General features: G+C 41.9%; 1 protein-coding gene across 1 annotated transcript in view; it reads left to right on the top strand.

The window, feature by feature from the left end:
• The window catches only part of LOC142296516 (CD109 antigen-like), a 474860-nt gene that overhangs the window by 195584 nt on the left and 254722 nt on the right, over nt 1-24554 (top strand). Inside the window, exons 10-13 of the mRNA XM_075340204.1 lie at nt 15585-15694; nt 20174-20401; nt 22008-22109; nt 23968-24030. Coding sequence (XP_075196319.1) covers nt 15585-15694; nt 20174-20401; nt 22008-22109; nt 23968-24030 — 503 coding nt within the window. The remainder of the gene's footprint in view (nt 1-15584; nt 15695-20173; nt 20402-22007; nt 22110-23967; nt 24031-24554) is intronic.

The raw sequence follows: 24554 nt of genomic DNA, 5'->3' as shown, positions 1-24554 counted from the left end.
AAACCTTAGGTGACAAGGACATAAAACACAGGAGATATACACAGTACATTTTCACCAATGGAAATGTCACAAATTGTTATAAAACCGGAGTGTTTTACAGTTTTTTCCACATTGTTTTACAGTTTTTCTTTAAGTGATATAACTGTTACTGACAAGTTAGAAGACATAACCTCCAGATCCCATATATTTCAGTTATTGCTGCTGTTAATCGGTGTTATTGAAAGTGAGAAATCTGGTGCTGCTCTTGCAGTTTACTACCTGAACCCTTACTGCCTATAAATCATTGACATTTTCTATACTTTTATTTTACTGCACGGAGGAATCTTAGATGAATATTCTTTGGACAGACAGTCTTGTGGCTACTTAAGAAAAAACAGTAGTGCGTATTATTACCCTGTTAAAACCCATTGTGATAGAAAGGAGAGAAGTAGTAAATAATTTGGCAGCAATATCTCAGCCTCAAGCTATTTGAGCCTTTGGCAAGTGAAACTAGTTAATAGGTTTTAGCGGGAATGGAAAGGAGGACTGTTTCCATTGCTCTTTTCTTAAACAATTGGCCTTACTTGGTACCTGTGCCCGAGACATGTGTTAGGCTTTTATTTTTGCATTTTACTCATTTATATAGCGCTATTAATTCCAGATGTGATCTGTCCCCATTGGTGCTCACAATCTAAATTAGTTATACATTTATGCCAAAATTTAACTCTAAGGCGGGCTTTGCACGCTGCGACATCGCAAGCCGATGCTGCGATGCCGAGCGCGATAGTCCCCTCCCCCGTCGCAGCTGCGATATCCTTGTGATAGCTGCCATATCGAACCTTATCGCAGCTTCACATGGACTCACCTGTCCTGGGACGTTGCTCTGGCCGGCGACCCACCTCCTTATTAAGGGGGCGGGTCATGCGGCGTCACAGCGACGTCACATGGCAGGCGGTCAATAGAAGCAGAGGGGCGGAGATGAGCAGGATGTAAACATCCAGCCCACCTCCTTCCTTCCGCATATCCTACGGAAGCCGCGGTGACGCCGGTAGGACATGTTCCTCGCTCCTGCGACTTCACAGACAGTGATGTGTGCTGCCGCAGTAGCGAGGAACAACATCGGACCGTCGCGTCAGCGTAATTATGGATTACGCCGACGCTGCACCGATGATACGATTACGACGCTTTTGCGCTCGTCAATCGTATCATCGAACCTTTACACACTACGATGTCGCATGCGATGCCGGAAGTACGTCATTTTCAATTTGACCCCACCGACATCGCACCTGCGATGTCGTAGTGTGCAAAGCCCGCCTAAGATCTTTTAAGCATCAAGTGGTCAAGAGTCCACGTCCAAATATTTAGTTGTGAACTTTTATTTCTATATTTGCATATAGCCGTACAATACAGAAAGAAATGCATTCCTTTGGAAAGTTTACTTAAATGAGTCATATTCAGTCTCTGTAATATAGTGAAGCTGAATTAGTTAGTCATTGCAGAACAGTATAAAATTGTATTACTAACCACAGAAATCTGTGAAAAATGGATTTTCCTTACACTTTCCAGCTATTGTAGTTGCATATCAATTTCTATTTTATTAAAATAGTAGGGGAAGTATGATTTAATTTCAACTTTTACCAAGTTTTGTCCCTGTAGTGATAGCTATGGTAATGGAATGTGCGAATGACAATTTATATGGGTCAAATGTTAATACCTTAAATTGTATTAGCTCTTTTTGTGCAACTTTGTATATTTATACTTTAACACCTTCAAAGCAGCTTCCTAGCTTCTTTTTTCATCAAGTTTCCATTTTCAAAGTGCAGATGCAGTTCACAAGAAACTTATCCTTTCTGGTGTAGAAATCTCATAATTACGCTGGGCTCACAGCCTATATTCGGAAAGAAAAGTAGCTGGTCCATGAAATATAGTCCACTGGACAACTTTCATCTGGCACTAAGATTATATCTTATTTCATGTGTTTTTTCTCCACAACTAACTTAACCAATGCTGTTAAATGTAGTCATAGAATATCAGTTAACGTGATTTAGAATGTGACATGAACTTGATTTCATTTATTCTTCTGCATTGCCTTGATATTACATCTCTGCAATTCAATACATTTGATCATATAAGATAAAATGTCTAGGGGTCATTTAACTTAAAGAGGACTATTCACCAGGACAAAATTGACCAGTTTTTGCTCTTACCATGCTTCCTTGAAAATAAGTCTTTCCCCTGAAAATAAGCCTTAGCAGGAATTTTCGTCCTCTTTGTTGTAAAGCTTAAAGATATGCCCAGCCCCAAAAATAAACCCTGGTTGCGGTTTAATAAAGAAGTGTCCATGCAGCTGAAAAAGTTGAAGAATACTGCAAGACACTTCATTAGAGAAAGCATACACCCCAAAAATACAGAAAACAAACCCTACAATCATGCTTACCAGACCCCGAAAGGGAGGCTGTGGAATGCGAGGACTGTTACGGGGGGCTGTCTGATAATAACTGAAAGGAGTATCAGACAGTCAGGGTCCACCGTGCAAAGACTTTGCTGCAGACTATGGCAGAGTGCAATACCTCTGTTAACTCACAGAAGGATATAATAAGTAAGTAAAGCAATTCCTCCCTTACTTGGAGGGTGTGTGGAATGATCTCTGTTAATAATCACAGAGACAAAGGCAATGTGTGCGAAATGGCACCTACCTAGGTCCGCTCTTCTAGTGGTGCAAAAGGGACGAACAGCAGCGTAAGCCGCACAAAGCTCCTACCTGCGTTCGCTCCACTAGTGTGCGAGGACACGAACCACTAGATATGGCACCTGCCTAGGTCCGCTCTTCTAGTGATGCAAAAGAGACGAACAGCAGCGTAAGCCGCACAAAGCTCCTACCTCTGTTCGCTCCCCTAGTGTGCGAGGATACGAACAACTGCCAGACGCAGTATAAGGAACGTTACCCTAGCGGCAACGTCCACCTACGAGTAGAATCACAAGGCCCAGCCAGACCATGTGCCTCAGGCACCTGCCTATGTCCGCTCCCCTAAGAGGTAAGGATACGGACAGCAGCCGAAGCTGTAAGGTATAAGAACGCTACCCTGCCGGTAGCGCTCACCTAGCATAGACAGAGGAATGCCTAGAGGAACGCGCACAGAGCGTCTACTCATATGCATGAACCAAGAGGACTGAGCACCATGCGGCGTGTGTCAGGGTCTTATATAGACTCTGTGCCTCATCCAAGATGGAGGACACCAGAGCCAATCCGCTGCCAGAACGACAGGAGTGACGTCATGCTGGCCTATCACCGAGCAAGACGTCACAAGCACATGACCAGCGACCAATCGGCATAGAAGGTGTCAGAGACATGTGACCTCGTGTCAGCGATGATGTCACCCGCACATGTGCAATGGCTCCAAGATTGGACTTAGTCTCCAGCGCTCGCACATGTGCAGTAGCAAGAAATCTGGACTTAGTCTCCAGCGCTCGCACATGTGCAGTAGCAAGAAATCTGGACTTAGTCTCCAGCGCTCGCACATGTGCAGTAGCAAGAAATCTGGACTTAGTCTCCAGTGCTCGCAGCAACCGTAACAGTACCTCCCCCTCAAGGGCCCCCCTCCCGGCGACGCAGGTAATCGGCAACTAAGTCGGGAGCATGGACAGCCTCCTCAGGCTCCCAAGAGCGATGTTCCGGACCATAGCCCTCCCAATCTATCAAGAAGAACCTGCGCCCTCTAACCATCTTAGAACCAACTATGGCTCGTACCTCATAGCTAGAGCGAGAGGAATCAGAGGCAGGAGAGTGCACTTCACGAGCGTGAGGTAAAATAGCCGGCTTTAGCAGTGAGACATGGAATTTGTCATGAATCCTAAGATGGACAGGTAACTTCAATTGATAGACTACAGGATTTACCTGTCGAAGAACCTCATAAGGACCCAGGAAGCGAGGAGCAAATTTGACAGAGCTCACTCTAAGTCTCACGTGTTTTGCAGAGAGCCACACAAAGTCCCCTGGAGAAAAGACAGGAGCCGGGCGACGAAACCGATCGGACACCGTCTTCATACGGTCCTTAGCTGCTTGGATCGACTCTTGAGTCCGATCCCAAACCTCTCTGGCATTAGTTGCCCAGTCGGCCACAAGAGGAGGAGGTGCAGCAGCGGGAAACGGTACTGGTACCCTAGGGTGTTGCCCATTATTGAGTACGAACGGTGTCTGCCCAGTGGCCTCAGCCAGCGAATTGTTAAGGGCAAATTCTGCCCAGGGTAGGAGGGAGGACCAGTTATCGTGGTTCTCAGCAACAAAGTGTCGAAGGTATATAATCATAGATTGATTGGTACGTTCAACCAAACCATTAGTCTCCGGATGGTATGCCGAAGAGAGATTCAACTCAATTTGCAGAAGGCTACAAAGATCTCGCCAGAAACGGGAAGTAAATTGCGGGCCTCTATCACAAATGATACGATCTGGCATCCCGTGAAGCCTAAAGACATGCTTGAGGAATAGTTTGGCTAGTACCCTGGAAGATGGGATTCTCGATAACGGTACGAGATGAACCATCCGGGAGAAATGGTCCGTAATGACCCACACAAATCTATGTCCCTGTGAACATGGAAGATCACCCACAAAGTCCATGCCTACCACCTCCCATGGTCTATCTGGCACTGGTAAAGGATGCAAGAGCCCAGCCGGTCTCTGCCGTAATGGACGGTTGCGAGCACACGAGTAGCAGGAACTGACATATCTCTTGACGTGGCTGGCTAAGTGTGGCCACCAATACCACCTCTCCAGTAACTCTCGTGTCCGCCTAATACCAAAATGCCCACCCACCTTTGAGGTGTGGGCCCATGACAGTATATCATTCTGTCGATCAGGCGGAACAAAGGTCTTGCCCGGTGGGATTTGGTCTATCGTCACAGGGGAGAGCGTATGAAAAACCCTGGAGGGAAGGATAAGACGAGGTTCGTCAATCTCTTCCTGGGTAGAAAGCATAGAGCGAGACAGGGCGTCTGCCTTGTTATTCTTACTCCCAGACAGATAGTTGATGGAGAAGTGAAAGCGGGAGAAAAACAAGGACCAGCGGGCTTGGCGAGGATTCAGACGCTGAGCGGTTTGTAAGTACGTCAGATTCTTATGGTCTGTATAGACCTGGAAAGGATGTTTCGCTCCTTCCAGCAAGTGACGCCACTCCTCCAAGGCTAATCTCAAGGCGAGCAGTTCCCTATCCCCAATGGTATAGTTTCTCTCTGCCGGTGAAAAGGTTTTAGCAAAGAAGAAACACGGCCTTTTTCTACCTGCACCGTTCTTTTGATACAAGACCGCACCAGCACCCACTGAAGAGGCATCAACCTCTAAGAGGAAGGGCTTACTCTCATCGGGTCTTTGAAGAACGGGAGCAGTTGAAAAGTGTCTTTTTACTGCCTCAAAAGCCTGAGATGTCTCAGTAGACCAGGCTTTGGGATTAGCACCTTTCTTAGTCAAGGCCACCAAAGGGGCCACCAAAGTAGAAAAATGGGGTATGAACTGCCTGTAATAATTTATGAATCCTAAGAAGCGTTGCACCGCCTTCAAGGAATGAGGTTCGGACCATTGCAGGACAGCAGAGAGCTTCGCAGGATCCATAGCCAGACCCTCTTGTGAGATAATGTAACCCAAAAAAGGCAATGAGGACTGCTCGAATACACATTTCTCGAGTTTAGCAAACAATGAGTGCTCCCTTAAACGGGAAAGGACACGAACGACATCCTGACGATGAGTCTCCAGATCAGGAGAAAAAATCAGGATGTCGTCCAGATACACCACTACTGAGGATAACAGTAAATCCCTGAACACATCGTTTACGAAGTCCTGAAATACTGCGGGTGCATTACATAACCCAAAAGGCATGACGAGGTATTCATAGTGACCGTCTCGGGTGTTAAAAGCGGTCTTCCATTCGTCACCCTTTCGAATTCGTACCAAGTTATACGCACCCCGCAGATCCAACTTCGTAAAAACTTGAGCTCCTCTCAGTCTGTCAAAGAGCTCCGAAATTAAAGGTAATGGGTATTTGTTCTTTATTGTGATTGCGTTGAGACCCCTGTAATCTATGCAGGGACGCAAATCACCCTCTTTCTTCCGAACAAAGAAAAACCCAGCTCCCGCGGGAGAGACAGACTTACGAATGAACCCCTTCTCTAAGCTCTCTCTTATATAGGTCGACATGGCCTCCGACTCAGGTATCGACAGGGGGTAAACCCTGCCTTTAGGTGGAACCGAACCTGGGATAAGGTCTATGGCACAGTCATACGGCCTATGGGGTGGAAGAACCTCAGCACCCTGTTTGGAGAACACGTCAGCGAAATCCAAATAGGGTGTAGGTATGGGAGAGAGATCAGTTGATGCAACCGCAACGACCTTAGGTGGTAAGGGAAGACATCGGGACTGACATTTCGAACCCCAACTAATAATGCTGTCAGACTCCCAGTCAATGTGAGGAGCATGAGTCCGAAGCCATGGAAGACCCAGAAGGACGTCGTCTATACCCTCAGGCAAAACAAGAAAAGAAATCTCCTCTATGTGACCCTGAGACAGGGAAAGGCGCAAGGGAACTGTCCTCAATGTAATGGAGTCAGACAACATAGTTCCATTAACAACACGGACAGGAATAGGCGCCTCTAACATGATAGAGGGAATATTGTGTCCCTTTACAAATCCTGAGGACACAAAAATCCCGTCAGCTCCGGAATCCACAAAAGCCATAATAGGCCATGTATTCTCAGATAACGAGAGCTGACCTGGGATACAACACTTAGAGGGTGCAGAAGACGTCTCTAGTAACCCCCCTCTAATGGTTACTAGGCCAGGGAGTTTCCCTGACGACTAGGACCCTTGTTGGCATAGTGCCCAGCTTGACGACATACGTAACATATAGGAGGACCAGACTTGCGTAGTCTGGAGGACGTATGACCTAACTCCATAGGAGTGGGAGATGTTTCAGATGCTGAGGAAGATGGTAGTGGACCCTCAACAACTGGAATAGCCCGATGCTTAGGGCGTGAGGAAGAGACCTCGAGTCTACGTTCCTTATGGCGTACATCGATCCTCGTTGCTACTGTGATCAAGTCCTCCAGAGAAGCAGGGACCTCACGAGTAGCAAGGGCATCCTTGACATAGCCTGCCAACCCTCTCCAGAAGATAGGAATCAACACCTTCTCTGGCCAATCTAGTTCTGCCACCAGAGTTCTAAAAGCAATGGCATAAGAACTAGTGGATAACGAACCCTGAGATAGATCTAACAGTCTCAGGGCCGCATCATGGGTAACCTGCGGACCCATGAATACCGCCTTAAGAGCATCAAGAAAGTCTTGATGTCTCAGAGTAACCACATCAGAGCGCTCCCATAGGGGAGTCGCCCATTCTAAGGCTTTGTCCTGAAGTAAGGAGATGATAAAGCCTACTCTGGACCTCTCCGTAGAGAAGCGAGAAGAGTTGACCTCTAGGTGTATCTGACACTGACTAATGAAACCACGACATGATCTGGCATCGCCAGAATATCTGTTTGGCAGAGCAAGTCGAGGATCATGTGCAGATGTCACCATGGTCTGAGGTTTATCCTCTATACTCTTGAGCCGTGACTCAAGTACTTGTATGTAACGGTGTAACTGCTGATATTCTGCCATAACTGCCAGACCCTTGGCTCAGTCCTAATGTTACGGGGGGCTGTCTGATAATAACTGAAAGGAGTATCAGACAGTCAGGGTCCACCGTGCAAAGACTTTGCTGCAGACTATGGCAGAGTGCAATACCTCTGTTAACTCACAGAAGGATATAATAAGTAAGTAAAGCAATTCCTCCCTTACTTGGAGGGTGTGTGGAATGATCTCTGTTAATAATCACAGAGACAAAGGCAATGTGTGCGAAATGGCACCTACCTAGGTCCGCTCTTCTAGTGGTGCAAAAGGGACGAACAGCAGCGTAAGCCGCACAAAGCTCCTACCTGCGTTCGCTCCACTAGTGTGCGAGGACACGAACCACTAGATATGGCACCTGCCTAGGTCCGCTCTTCTAGTGATGCAAAAGAGACGAACAGCAGCGTAAGCCGCACAAAGCTCCTACCTCTGTTCGCTCCCCTAGTGTGCGAGGATACGAACAACTGCCAGACGCAGTATAAGGAACGTTACCCTAGCGGCAACGTCCACCTACGAGTAGAATCACAAGGCCCAGCCAGACCATGTGCCTCAGGCACCTGCCTATGTCCGCTCCCCTAAGAGGTAAGGATACGGACAGCAGCCGAAGCTGTAAGGTATAAGAACGCTACCCTGCCGGTAGCGCTCACCTAGCATAGACAGAGGAATGCCTAGAGGAACGCGCACAGAGCGTCTACTCATATGCATGAACCAAGAGGACTGAGCACCATGCGGCGTGTGTCAGGGTCTTATATAGACTCTGTGCCTCATCCAAGATGGAGGACACCAGAGCCAATCCGCTGCCAGAACGACAGGAGTGACGTCATGCTGGCCTATCACCGAGCAAGACGTCACAAGCACATGACCAGCGACCAATCGGCATAGAAGGTGTCAGAGACATGTGACCTCGTGTCAGCGATGATGTCACCCGCACATGTGCAATGGCTCCAAGATTGGACTTAGTCTCCAGCGCTCGCACATGTGCAGTAGCAAGAAATCTGGACTTAGTCTCCAGCGCTCGCACATGTGCAGTAGCAAGAAATCTGGACTTAGTCTCCAGTGCTCGCAGCAACCGTAACAAGGACCTCCTGTGGAACGCATCAAGGATATGTGGTGGAATGCACACACACACACCAACACATAGACACACACAGACACCTAGTGATACTGTATTGCTCCAGAGATCTACGACGCAATGGAACATGAGGGTCTGTGTGGAATGCATAGAGGATCTGCGGTGGAATGCATTAATGTGTTCCACCACAGGTCCTCCATGCAGTCTACCACAGGTCCTCGCTTTCCACTGTGCTGCCGGCTGGAACAGAAAGTTACCACCGGATGGTTCTGTGTGTGTATGTATGTGTATATAAGATGTTTCTGCGATTTGATGTGTGTGTGGGAATGAGTGCCGGCCAGCTGGAAGCAGAGGAGGACTGTTGTGAAGCACACAAGGACCTGCTGGGAGTGTGCACTGTGGATTGCATGAGGATGTCCGGGGTCTACTAAGTATGATTCTCGTTGGGAGTGTCTGCCTTTCTTGGCGGGTAACTTACCCCCAACTCATGTTTCCCCATAAATAAGCCCTAGCCCAAAAATAAGCCCTAGTGCATTTTGTTGAGGCAAAAAATAATATAAGACAGTGTCTTATTTTTGGGAAAACACCGTGTTTTATTCCTTCTGCTCCCATGAGTAATCATTTTTTTTTTTTTAAATTCTCCATATGGTGACAGAGATAACGTCCTTTTATTTAGTGCTACTTTACATGGACTCTACCAAGGGGACAAGGCTCACAGGATTCTATGACTTAAGACCTTTCTGCATTATTACCCTATTAGGAATGAATATTGAATATTAATGACTAATGAATATTAGAACTGAATAGAAATGCCCAGATCTCTGAAACCGTATGGTAGATAAGGAAATCTTATGAGAGCAGCTGTGATAAAAGCGGAGCAAAAACTAGACAAGTTTGACCCTCTGTAATCTCTTCCCTCCACAGTCTGTTCTTGTATTTACACTCATCCGCCTTCTTCCAAGAGCCATAATTTTTTTGTATCTTGGTGTGTGCATAGCTTGATTTTTTTGCAGAACCAGTTGTACTTTTGATTGGCACTAATAATTTTACCATGCAATGTACTGAAAAATGGGGAAAAAAAATCCAAATGTGTTGAAACTGGGTAAAAACAAAAACTGCATGTTTGTTCTGTTTTGGTTTTATAGTGGTTTTATAGTTCTGTAGCAAAAGTTACTCTGAAACATGGTTTTCCATGTCAGCATGATTACGATGATACCAAACATATATTTTTTTTTTAATTTGTTTAAAGTGCCAGTCAAGGGGGATTTTTTTATTTCACGATTGGAGTAGTGCACTAACTCTAAAGGGGGCTTTACATGTAGCGATATCGCTAGCGATATCGCTGGTGAAAGCACCCGCCCTTGTCAGTTGTGCATCACGGATAAATCGCTGCCTATCGCGCACAACATTGCTCAGACCCTTGACACGGACTTACCTGCCTAGCGGCGTCACTGTGTCTAGCAAACCCCCTCCTTTCTAAGGGGGCGGTTCGTGCGGCGTAACAGCGGTGTCACTAAGCGGCCGCCCAATAGAAGTGGAGGGGCGAAGATGAGCGGGACGTAACATCCCGCCCACCTCCTTCCCTCCGCATTGCCGGCAGCCGCAGGTAAGCTGCAGTTCATCGTTCCTGAGGTGTCACACGTAGCGATGTGTGCTGCCTCAGGAACAACGAACAACCTGCGTCCTCTACAATCAACGATTTTTTGAAAAGGAACGACGTGTCAACGATGGACGATAAGGTGAGTATTTTCCATTATTAACGGTCGTTACTTGCTGTCACAAGCAACGACGTCGCTAATGATGCAGGATAAGCGTCACGGAATCCGTGACCCCGCCAATATATCGTTAGATACGCCATTGTGTGTAATGGGGCCTTTAGTCCTCTACCCCTAATGCTATACACACTCTCCACCATCCACTATTATTACCGCCACCACGGTCGATCTTCCTCAGTTTGTGACCTGCCAGCAGCTACAATGTTTCTAAGGAGCGAGCCAGAGGTCACAACTGAATACAAGTTTATGAGAGCCTCAGTCTTGCTCTCATAGACTTCTACTGAGAGCTTGTGATGTACCTTCTGACTTTTGAACACAAAACTGCGCCGCGGTACTGGAGTGATGTTGAAACAGAATGAAAATGACGAAGGGTGAGTAAAAGACAATTAATTGGGGATTTTGGTTTAAAGCATCACTTCAGCTGTGAACCACCCCCTCCCCAAATGATAGAGTGGTGCTTTAATGGTAACATCATAATAACCCATCGATGCAGCATGATTGTGTCACAGGGCGCTGATGTGAGTCGGTAACTGCAAACAATGGTACGCATGCCATTTAACCCTCCTGTTCTGTTCGTATTTGCTATACACTTGTACTGTTCCCGGGTCAATATGACCCGACCTATTAATTCTTGATTTTTAGCTACTCTAATTGTTTTATTTGAATACTTTTTTCATTGAAATACTGTATGTGAACATGGTTGATCATAAACAAATAAAAAATTTAAATTCAAACTTAATTATTTATTTTTTTCATAAAAAGGTTACACAGGCTTTTTGCAATTATCTTCGATTGTTGACATTCTGCACACAAATAATAAAGAAGATTTACATTACTATTACTAAAACATAAATAAATCAAATGGAATGAAACCGGTTTAAATGCCGCACTAGAAACCACAGATGCTGTAGATAAAAAGATTTTCTTTATTTCATAATTCTATGCGTGTCAAAGGCATCTCCGCCTCCTTCTTCAGGAACAAAAATTATTATGATTATGATTTTTGTTCCTGAAGAAGGAGGCGGAGATGCCTTTGAAACACGTAGAATTATGAAATAAAGAAAATCTTTTTATCTACAGCATCTGTGGTTTCTAGCGCGGCATTTAAACCGGTTTTATTCCATGTGATTTATTTATTAACTGCTCCCCGGGGCCACTGCTAAACCACTATAATCACTCACATGCGACCATAGGGTGTTGTGACTGGCACAACCCTACCAGGTGAGTGTGTCTCTTTCTGTCTCTCTACCCTCATACCGGGTAAGACCCTATTGCGCTTTTTCCCCCTACAGCTTTACAAGGTATTACTAAAACATGAAATTTAACTTTTTGAAAACAAATTTTATAAATCAACAATTGAAAAATCATAAAAACTTCAACCTTTTTAGAAAGAAAAAAGAATAAACTGAACATGTTCATGCGTTTTTACACTGAACACAATAATAAGACACATGTCCTTTACACAGATATTTTGAACATCCAGCACATGTCAGATTAGTCTTATTGTCACAGGAAGATGGACAGAAGCTACATCTCTTCCTGTTTTTGCTGGTAGCTGTGCTGGTGGAGGCCGTGGATGTGGAGTCTCTTTCTTGAGCATGCTGGACACTTTTTACAATGGCTGTTGCTCCATCACTTCTGGGGGTCACTTTTCTGCTCTCAATATATGACCTCACCAGGGATTTTCCCAATTCCTCAAGAAATAATCTTCTTTTATGCAGCTTATTCTGGTTCCAATCGGGGTCGATTTCTCTCCATAAGACAAATGCATTGTATGCAGAAACGTCCAGTATGTTATAAAATAAAATCATTGGCCACCGATTGGTTTTGCGTTTGCATGTATATGTTGATATTGCTTGGTCTAAAGTATCAACTGCTCCCTTTGTGGCATTATAATCCAAAATAATGTCAGGCTTTCTGTCTTCTCTATCACTTACGGCATTGTCATGGTGCATTGTGCTCATTTGAATTACCTGTTTGTTTGTTTTTGGAACATAAGAAAAAACAGTTGTATTTCCAGAAAAATAAAAAGTAGAACTGTACACCTCTCTCTTGCTAAGGATACCTTGCGGTAGTTCAGGTTTGTTTTTCTCATAGTACCCAGCATGGTAAGTTGTTTTTTCTTCAACATCTGGCCTAGTTGATAGGATGTAAAAAAGTTGTCACATGTGACATTTTGTCCTTTTAGTCCATGAGTCAAATCTAGAACAACACGCATACCCTGATTTTTTTCAGGTCTTTCATCAGGGGTTTTTCCTGTATACACTTGAACATTTAGAGCATATGAACTTTTGCTGTCGCAAAGTGTCCAGATCTTGATGCCATATTTTGCTGGCTTACTTGGTATATATTGTCTGAATGGGCACCTACCTCGGAATGCCACCAGTTGCTCATCAACAGTTACATTTTCACCACTGTTATACAATTTTGGTAGAATCTCTACTCATTGATTCCAAACATTTCTAATAGGGGCTAATTTATCTTTAGCTCTTCTTTCCATTCTATCTGTTTTAGAATCAAACCGCAGAACTCTAGAAATAATCAGAGACCTGTAGAACAGTATAAAATGCTATTGGGTCATATTGACCCGAACAGTACAGGTGTAACAATCAGCGTGTAGCAAAAAGTAAACAAAAAAAAAAAAACAAAAACAAAAAAAAATGTAGAGCTCCACAAATGAGGAGAAGTCAAGGAACCACTAGTTTCAAATCCTCATTACAAAAAATCTGCAGGGTCTCAAAAATCATTTCAGGTCATATTGACCCGAACAGTACAGAAGGGATAAATGTCGCTGACAAAGGTTGATGGTTATCAGCTGTTAGAGACAGATGCCTGCTATTTGATATAACCGATATCTGCCGCGAGTGTACGAAGGTCAGCCCCTGAGCCCCTCCACACTCAATCATGCTTGCAACCACGTACATCTATCTGATATTCCATACTGGGTTTAAATATGTTTTGTGAATTGTATGTGAAGCTACTGCAGTGCATGAGATTACGCTGCCAACAGATAAAAGAACATTACCAGAACTTTATGTACACATTTGCAGCAATGTACAGTCCTCCATTTATGTGACTGTGGAATCCAATTTCTGACTCCATCAGTTATGTATTGAGATGATAATACAGACTGAAAATGCTCCAAAGAACAGTGAGTGGGTGATTGGTGGATTTGAACGGGCATAGGTAGGAGATGGGGTAGTCTTTCCTCTGTGTGCAAGAGCGGAGAGCCATTTGTAATTGTATCATACTTGAATGGCCGCCATGTAATATTACCCTGCAGTGACCATTTCATTTATGATAAAAGCTTATTGCTTTATCTTCATGGCTATAATTCAACTGATATTATGCCCATACATACCTGTAATAGAATTTAACCAGGACAACAGAGAAAGAGGAAGACCTGGGTACACTGGTTAACATTTGCTAAAGTTGAAAGAGCGATGAATTTCAAATTCGATGTACAAGTGAAGTAGGATGTGAAAAACTTTGAGTGATTTTATATCCAAATCCAATTCTATCTAAACATTATCAAGGCTTCAACTGTTGCCTTAAGCGCCCCTGCTAAATACTTACTTAAATGTGGTTCACAAACGGCTGATATATTGATAATCTTTGCTACTTCTAAAGATTTTTAGTCACTCAAATGTGATCAAATCTGATGGTTGTGGATATATCCTAGAGTAGTTCTCCTCGACCTTTACCTTAAAAGTTATATTCAGCTCTGAGAGATGGTGGCGAGCCATATCTGGAGCCCCCTGAGTCGTGACATCCTTGCTTCCTCCCATAGTATTAATACCCACTGTTCTCCATTACTCGTATAATAGTCAAAATTTTCCTGCAAAAATTGAACTGAGAACAATTGCCCTTCTCCCTTGTGGTCAGTATTCTTACATCCCACCTTGCCCTCACTCCCACCCAGTGTGGAGGAAGTACTTGATGCAAGAATACCATCACATCAAACTTCAAGCAACCCTATAACTGGCAGTACCTTCCTTTCTTCAGTTTAAAATGTTCGCCTATTACACTCATGGCCATGATATGTGCACTTAGATCTGCTCTTTGCCGGGGTACTTAGAAAAGTCATCATCTGGGCACAGCTGCTCATAGCTGTTTGCTAGACCTGATAGTAGTGCACCAAGCCACAGATTGGGGAATGCTGCCCTAGAGTGATAACATTATGCTGTGTCTGACAACATGTAAAAGAAGCTCCACCTAGAATGTAAGTGAATGGAACTTTGAGTCAATGTTTTTTTTACCAATAAGGCCGGTGTCACACAACCGTATATTCATCCGAGAGAATCGGGACGATCATGCTAATAACACTCTGATTAGACTCTGATCAGATTTTGATCTGAGTGTCAGCTTAGTGTGGTCTAATTCTCTCAGAGCACACTGTGAAGAGAAGATGGAGAACAAAATTTCTCCATCGTCTCCATTCTGTGTGTCTGTGGAAATTGGAAATGATTTCCACACCCTCATTGATTTATATGGGTGAGTCTTGTCTGGTTTAGGCGTCAAATCACAGGATGTTGTGATTTTATTCTCATGTTGAATATGATCATCAGGTTTTTGCCACCTAATCGGAGAGCGGCAGAAGGTAGGGGAAAATATCTTGATTCTAGCTATGTGCCACTTACTGGGCTGCTTAGTGGAGTTTAATCAGCAGTAGATTATCATTAGAGGACTACTTGGCCTGCTGCAGCTCTGTATAACTGCTAGATCTGCAGCAGAGAAAACATTGATTTTATCAAAATGACAGCAAACAGCTCAGTAAGTGACATATCGCTGCAATCAGGGTCTCTGTCTCTACATTATACTGCTCTTCAATGGGTAGCAAAAACCTGGTGATAGATCCCCTTTAAAAAAAATAATTGATCAGCACTGTCCCTTTGAATAACATTTGTCGAAGTAGTATCCGAGAAAATATTGGATAGTGGTCATCTGATTTATATACAGTACTATAGTTGTGTGACCGGGCCTAAGGCATGAGAATGTATTGGAGGATAGTGGCTTTTTAGAAACAAAATAAGCATTTACAGTACATCCTTTTACCTCTGCATTACATTCTGACAATAGATTTGCCATAATATAATCTCTGTTAACAGGTTTATCATTGAATGAAACATCAAACGTATACGTTATCAACAAAGAGTACTACAGTGAGTTCCACAATTATCCTACAGTGTTGAAACCTACCCTGAACTTCACTACATATGTAAGTTTTTTTTTATATATATATATATATATATATATTTATAACTAATTTAATCCACATGGGTGATTATTATTGTTCTTATACCTTTTTTTCATGTGAATGTTGAAGTGAATATGCTGTGCTGTGAAATACACAAAGAGTTTAACACCTTCACACTCCATGATCAATATATCCTGTGTGGAACAGGTTGGGGTTTATGGAACGGGGATAGGAGCTCAGCACACTGTTTTATGTTTGTGTATTATGCAGCTTGCACATGTTCACATTTGCTTTATTAAGTTCAGTGGTGCTGGTCATTTTTATGTCATATCACTCCAGTGACACTCATCAGCCCCCGCAATGGGATTGTGGCATGCTGGGTTACTGCTGAGGAACCCTGTTGCTGCTGTCTTGGTTTTCTACTTCTAATCTTTACTTCATTGCAGATCTTGATTTTTAAGGGGGCTTTACACACTGCGACATCGCTAATGCAGAGTCGTTGGGGTCACGGAATTTGTGACGCACATCCGGCCGCATTAGAGATGTTGCTGCATGTGATACCAATGAGCGATTTTGCATCGTTGCAAAAATGTGCAAAATCGCTCATCGGTGACATGGGGGTCCATTCTCGATTATCGTTACTGCAGCAGTAACAATGTAGTTTGTCGCTCCTGCGGCAGCACACATCGCTATGTGTGACGCCGCAGGAACGAGGAACCCCTCCTTACCTGCCTCCTGGCCGCTATGAGGAAGGAAGGAGGTGGGCGGGATGTTCCGGCCACTCATCTCCGCCCCTCCGCTTCTATTGGGCGGCCGCTCAGTGACGTCGCTGTGACGCCGCACGGACCGCCCCCCCTTAGAAAGGAGGCGGTTCGCCGGTCACAGCGACGTCGCCGGGCGGTAAGTATGTGTGACGGGTCTGCGTGATGTTGTGCGACACGGGCAGCGATTTGCCCGTGTCGCACAACAGATGGGGGCGGGTACCCACACTAGCGATAACGGGACCGATATCGCAGCGTGTAAAGTAGCCTTTACTATCTACTGGAAAAAATAGTGGTGTAACGCGTGGGGCTGCATTACCCTTTCCTGCTTTCTACCCCTTCTTGATTTCTAGGATGGCTGTTCCAAGTAATCTGATCTGGTCACTCGGTAATTAAACCATGTATATTATATGAATAATCAAAAATTTCGTATAAATCACCTTAAATTATCATATCAATCAAAAAATACCTCAAGAAGGAATAGGTGTCTTTTTTTTACGTTAAAAAATTAATTTTTTATTCAAATATTATGATTAAAATTACATCAAATGCATATTTATAAATACTAATAATAGGACTGGATCAAATGCCCATAAAACAACAGCAGCGGTAAAACCAAAAATTACAACCATTTAATTATTAGACCAACTAGTATGTAATATAATTTTGATGTTTTCCAAAAAATAAAGCATAAAGTGCAAAGTGCTTTTTCATTATAAAAAACACCAAACAATTATGGTAAGGAAGGCATTTAAGTGAAAAATCATTATAATGCAAGTGCCAATAAACCACAATGAATATTGCTGAATACAAAATATCTTAGAGCTGGTCAGGGTTGTTAGGTATGCCGCATATATCCCGACGCGCGTTTCAGCGTACTTTCTTCAGGGGATGCTGAGAGGGAATGAAGCTAGGGTTCTTAAATACCCTGTTTAGTTCAATAGTGACCGCCCATAACGGGGAACAGCTGTTAGTTCCGATGACGGGATTCTGTTGGTGCTCGCATACCATGACAACCATCACTATGTGCGATCACTGCCCGCCGGACATGAAGCACATGGCAGGCCGGGTCGTCAAAACAACAGACGACCCGGGATGACAGCACTCCTATTTGCCGGCGGAAAGCAGCGATCAGCGAGTGGAGCATGTATGAAAGGCACACTCTCCCGTGATCAAGAAGACAGCGTATCAGAAGTTCGTGCCATTAAGTAAGAAGTATAAGAATCATCAGAAATACAATATATAATATATGACATGTGAAAGCTTAATATATAATTAATGATTGCTGAATGTGATGGATAAATAGAAAAGTGGAAATCTTATAAAAGTGGAAGTAAAAAATGCAAAGTGTAATTTATAATATGTGAAAACATGATATGTGATAAATATTGCTGTGTGTGAAGAAATATAAATAAATGATCTTATGAAATGTGGAGACAACATTGATCTCTAGTGAAATTGCTAAAACATCAACCAATAGTGAACTAGAGACATTGCCAATACAAATATCAGAGCGTGAACCTGCAAAAGAGTAACTTTTGCGGCACATTCCGTTTCCTATTGAATGTCAGAAATTTTTTTTTTTCCCAAAAGACAATTAGTGATAACCATAGGATGCGTATCAGGCAAAAAGATGCCACACAAAACTTTTAGTGTCATTGTCCAAATATATAATAGTGAAAAAAGAAGAAACAAAAAATAAAATAAAAAAATTGTGAATAAAAATGTGAAATGTCCATATTTGCTGCAGAACCCGTGGAAATGTACACGAGTTCCCTGCTGTACTCAAATTACTGTTGATGTCCTCTTTTTTATTCTTTTCTTTCTTTTTCATTCTTAATGGCATCTTCTTAAAACCAAAATCAGCCGAATTTTCATTTAATGGCAAATCACCCGAATAAATGACGGTATATGAATTCTATAAATAAATAAATTGAATTAATTTTTATTCATTAAAATTGTATGATAACTTTAAAACCCTATAATAAATACAAAACACCCCCCCTAAAAGAATGTCTTATCCAAAAATTTTTTATAATACATTGTTAATTATATTAAAACCAGATTGCAGATGTGCATGGGCGGAATTACGCCCCTACTTAAAGGCGCCCACGCAGAAACACATATCAATACGCATATGCGATATCTTCACCAGCTAGATTGAATCCCTATAGAAATGCCCCAAACCCAAAATTCTCATTTAGACCTCTGGGAGCAACACTATTTAGTCTGTAAATCCATTTACTCTCCGTTCGGGCCAGTGTCCTTTTCATACAGCCCCCTCTAACTCCCATACTGACCTGATCAATTGCTTTTGCCTTGAGGAGGCTCGAATCTGAATTATGGTGGTAAAAGAAATGTTTGGCAATGGTTTTGAGCTGAGAAGGATCCTCTGTTTCTTTCCCTTTTTCGATGTCCCTTATGCGCTTTCCGCCAGCAAATAGGAGTGCTGTCATCCCGGGTCGTCTGTTGTTTTGACGACCCGGCCTGCCATGTGCTTCATGTCCGGCGGGCAGTGATCGCATATAGTGATGGTTGTCATGGTATGCGAGAACCAACAGAATCCCGTCATCGGAACTAACAGCTGTTCCCCGTTATGGGCGGTCACTATTGAACTAAACAGGGTATTTAAGAACCCTAGCTTCATTCCCTCTCAGCATCCCCTGAAGAAAGTACGCTGAAACGCGCGTCGGGATATATGCGGCATACCTAACAACCCTGACCATCTCTAAGGTATTTTGTATTCAGCAATATTCATTGCGGTTTATTGGCACTTGCATTATAATGATTTTTCACTTAAATGCCTTCCTTACCATAATTGTTTGGTGTTTTTTATAATGAAAAAGCACTTTGCACTTTATGCTTTATTTTTTGGAAAACATCAAAATTATATTACATACTAGTTGGTCTAATAATTAAATGGTTGTAATTTTTGGTTTTACCGCTGCTGTTGTTTTATGGGCATTTGATCCAGTCCTATTATTAGTATTTATAAATATGCATTTGATGCATGTATATTATATGTAGATTTTTATCATTGTTATTGAATTAGTGTATTATCATGCTTGTCAGGATGTTATAATATGATTGTTTTTTTAGGTATGGGTTACATTATGGTTCTAGCACTACATTAGTGGCTGAACGTTTTTATATTGTATGTCAGCAGCACATCATTTTTTGACTTAATAAAGCTATGCACTTTTTCAGACCTTTAGGTGACCCTGCTTTGTTGTACATGTATGCAGATTGTATGTAGCCATTACTTAGTTATATACATTATTGAGGTTTATTTAGAGACTGGAGCAGTATATAGCATTTTATCTTTTTGTTTTTCCTGTTTAACTCTTGCAGTGCTTGCACGGTCTCTGCATTATAGTATACGCAGTGCCCTCCTTACCTTTCTCTGGTCTGTTATTACCCCAATTGCCACCACACCAGTGCAATGTGGAAGAGCCGGGTAAAGTTCAGGAATTGTCACATCTACTGGATGCGAAAATCCTGGGTGGCTGCAGGATGCTATTTTAGGCTGAGAGGAGGCAATAAGTGGGAACCTCCCCAGCCCGGGAATACCATATCCCAGCTGTTGGCTTTATTATGCCTAGGTATCAAAATTGGGGGGGGGGACCGCACACTGTTTTTTTTTAATTGTTTCTTTAAATAATTTTAAAAAAAGATAAATTTAAAATGATAAATTATCTTCATTTTAGTAAACCATTACATTCTCCTCACTTTTTTTTAGGTTAGAATTCGAAGATATGATGGAAGAAATCTGACTACTGAAGAAAGGAAGAATGAAGTTTCTGTGACAGTTACCCAATCTAAAATGTTTTTAACAGGTGCAACGTTTAATGGATCAGAAGAAGAGAATATAGAATTACAACAATCTTTTACTTATTTAATTCCTGAGAATAGCGACATTAAAATTGAAATTCCCTTATATTCTGACACTGTCCATTTAAAGATCAAGGTGGGTATCATTTTATATAATTAGGTAAAGTACATTAGAAAATAACTATATTATTCCACTACTCTCCCCTTTACCACTCTGTGCCTTGTATTGATCATGATTATTGTTCTTGTTTTTATTATGTACAGTATACCCCTTTTCACATGTAAAACACCATGGAATAAATGGCGCTATAATAATAATTGGTGGTGAGTGCTTCATGAGCATATGAGGAATAGCTTATACATGCACCTTTTGTTGTAAGAATCCAATGTTGCTGCTGTGCTGGTTAATTTTCAAAAATCATCATTTTTCAACCAAAGCCATGTATGGACTTCACAAAATATGACCAAAGACGATACAGGAAGGAATTGTTGTTAAAGTTTTTACATTTTTCTGTTTTTTTTTGTGTTTACTTTACCTTTAAAGGGGTTGCCCACTACTCATCACCTACTTCTGTATAGTCCAAACGTGGATCTTAAACTCTAGAATGGGCTATACTTCCCTCCCTGAACTATATTGCCCCTTCAATCACAGCGCCGTTTCCCATGTCATATCCGTCACCTGCTTTGCAGATATCATGTGGAATAGCACAGCTAATCAGGAGAAACTATCATAGTGTGTATAAAATCTGAAGCTATTTTGTGGATAATTTGGATAATGACTGGATGTACCAGCTCGCAGCTTAGCCATAGAAATAGGCTGAGGAAGCCATAGAACACTGAACACAACTATGCCACTACACAGTAGTGAGGAACATTAGTGTGTGAGGAAAAGGCTGTTGTTGATTACCATTCGTTACCATCTGTTTACCCATAGTGATATATGTTGAGTCCACTTAGACTTTACTAAGGCCGATTTTGTGTCAAAGGTTGAAAGGAGGTCAATACAGACTTCAGAGTGTTGTGCAAGTTAATTTCCAACAATTGAAGGGTTCAAAGTACTAATTTGCGGCACATGGAGTTTCCTTGGAAAATTCTGAATAGATGGTAAATTTGAATTTCAAAGGATTCTCTCATCTGTATTGCCTGCTGATCACCTGCAACCTTTACTTTTTAGTCCAAGTGGAAAAACAATGTTTCTTCAGCTCAGTCGAAACTTGAGAAGGCTGCAGGAGCAATTAGCCACTGATTGGCTGCAGTAGTAATGAGACATTGTTAATGTTAGGTGATCAGTGGAGGTCACAGTGCTCAGATCAGAGGAGTGGCACTAGTTAGGTAGGTAATTCTAGCGTTTTGGGTTTTTTTGGGTTTTTTTTTGTGATGCACTTTGAGGAGATTCAGAAGGGATTGTTCAGTAATGAACAACCCCTTTAAGTTATATGATAATATGATTATGGCACATGATTTGGCTGTAGTGACAATTGCTAGTGCACAGTTTCAAAAGTGTATTGCGATTATCGATGCTTATGTTAGGTACACAAGTACACTACATAGAGGTGACCGATAAAAGTACAGATGCAAAAAAGTAATTGCTAAGATAATAAAACAATACTCTTAATCAAGCTGACTTATGGAAAATAATTATTCATTGCAAAGTAATTTTTACACATTCCTTGTTTAGGGTTTTGTATAATTCATATATTTTATATTTTATTCATTTATTTACTTTCATTTCTGTTTTACAGACAGAGTTTCTGGACAGTGTGAATTCTCTAGATGTTGATGATGTATTTAACTCACCGAACAAAATGTATCTTCACATACAAAATACAAACCAGAATGTGAAGGTAAAGTGCACATTTATTTACCAAAGTATACAATATACAGTGTGTCCACTTATATCCTGTCCACCGCCATTAACTTGAGAATGGCGACAGCTATAGGCATAGAAGTGGTGTCTAGGTATAGCAAAGTAGCCATGCTCTACGCAATGAAACACCTATAGCACCACCTGGTGGAAAATAACAGAGTTATCATTTTTATCTCAAAAACGGAACAAGATAGAGAAAAAAGTGAATTACAAAGTTGTAGGGCATCATCAATTCAATACGAATCGACACCTTTCATACAGAAATGCTATGATAAGAACGTATAAAACTCACAAGGCTGCGGACGTGAAGCGATACCTCATGGAGACCTTCCTACAAGTCATTGGGTATGGTGGCTGCGTGGAGTGGCCACCACGGTCACCTGAACAACCCCATTGGACTCACATCAAACAGCAGGTGTATGCAACCCCTCCACCAACATTGCAGGACCTAAGGCGATGTATCACAGATGCTTGTGCAAACGTGTCACCTACCATATTGCACAACATGCAGCAAGATACAGTATGCTGTCCAGAGTCCAGATGTGCATTGCAGCTGACGGGGGCCACTTTGAGCATCAAAGCTAAATGAGCGCCATATGCCTGACCAGCATTCAATGTTTTGGGTGGGTCATGGGTTTCATATCATAGCATTTCCGTATCTAATGGCTACAGCTGGTATGTTATAACCATGGGTCTTTTGCTCCAATACATTTTGATCTTTATGATGCTAATGCTGTAATATCTATGATGCATGAAGCATGATTAATGTGCTTTATATTGGGACATATTACTGTTGTTTGTGCTATTCTAATTGTTGACTTCTAGTGGTCTGTGTAAATCTAAACAATTGACCCGATTCATGGTCTGTATTTGTATACGATATCATGCTGGGAAATGTACACTATGATTAAATATTGATTTATGAGCAACTATGCACTGTTTGTAGCACGTCCACAGTTTAATCTCCATCCCATACTCTGGGCTGCACATTCTTAGATGAAAATTATATTATGCTGGTGATTGATGTGCTATATACTGGGACATACCACTGCTCTCTGTGCTATTTAAATTTTTGATGTCAATAATGAGTTGTGTGATTTAACCATTTGACCTGATTGATGATTTAAATTTATCCTATGTCAAATTATTGATATTTGAAGGTCTATGCACTGCCCTTTAGGACGCCTATAGTCTAAACTCCATGCCAGGAATATATATTCCACACTTTGGGTTGCACCCTCTAACAAAAAATATCTAATGTTGATGTATTGGTCCTGTACTAATAATTTTGGTATAACCCTTTAAAGTCTATATACTGGTATGATGCATATCCTCATCAATATTGATTGCAAATTTTGACTATTGGTGTACATCATTAGCGTCTTCTAACTTATCTGACCAGCGCCATTACTAAAATAGATCCAATACACTGTCCTGTCATATATATGCATGTTTTTAGAATTCACTTCATGCACTGTGTGCTCGCTAACTTTTTATTATAAATAATAAATTTATATTAATTTTGCATAATACTGTGTATTGACTTCATTAGACTACTTGATTAAATACTAGTGGTCATTTTTAGGATTAAATTATAATATATTATTATGATAAGTGCGATTTTTCCAATTACTGATTTATTAGCTTTACAGTTTTTGTCAGTTACATTTATATAATTGAACACAGTAATATATGGTACCTATTTAATTTATCATCTTTTTGTAATGATTTGTTACATATTAATTTACCAGAAGTATTTTTGACGTAAGCACTGAATTGAACATAATTTATGAAGGCAACATTTTTATCCAATGATATGTTTGTTTTTGTTGCAGGTTGGAGTTCCATTTTCTGTTGAAGTAAAGAGCAACACACCAGTGAATGCAATAAAATATTTGGTAATTTATTATCTATTTAATAAAAAAAAATCCTAAACATTGCAAATATCTGGGATTTTATGGCCTTTTGTTTACCTTTCTTCATAGAATAATCTCTGACTCTACCACTAGTGATGGTTATCAAATCTGCTAAAATCCAAATTGGGCAATTCACATTGAATTTGGCCAGATAATTCGACTTGCATCGAAGTTTGTAAGAAGCATTATCTTCTTACAAACATGTTAACAGCTGCAGGTCTCACAGCTCTGCTGTATTGGAACTATATTGTAACACTGGCTGCCTGTGAGATGGAGGCTGAAGCACTGAGGGGATTCCTGCAGATTGTGTCAGTAATAATCACACACAGCTCTGCAGTGAGATCTCTTGCTACCGGCTTCATGTTTGCCACGGGAATAGTTACATGCTGTTGGCCCAAACCTACGTTTTTTTCATGTGAAAGGCAGAGGCAGCTTTGCCTTTGCAACATTGGAGGAGTACAGGAACACTGAAGCTTAATGGAGGCATCAATCGAGACAGCTTCAGA

The sequence above is a fragment of the Anomaloglossus baeobatrachus genome, chromosome 3 (assembly GCF_048569485.1).
Source record: "Anomaloglossus baeobatrachus isolate aAnoBae1 chromosome 3, aAnoBae1.hap1, whole genome shotgun sequence".
NCBI lineage: Eukaryota > Metazoa > Chordata > Amphibia > Anura > Aromobatidae > Anomaloglossus > Anomaloglossus baeobatrachus.
Note: the sequence above shows the minus strand (reverse complement) of the source record. Positions and strands in the feature narration are given on the sequence as shown.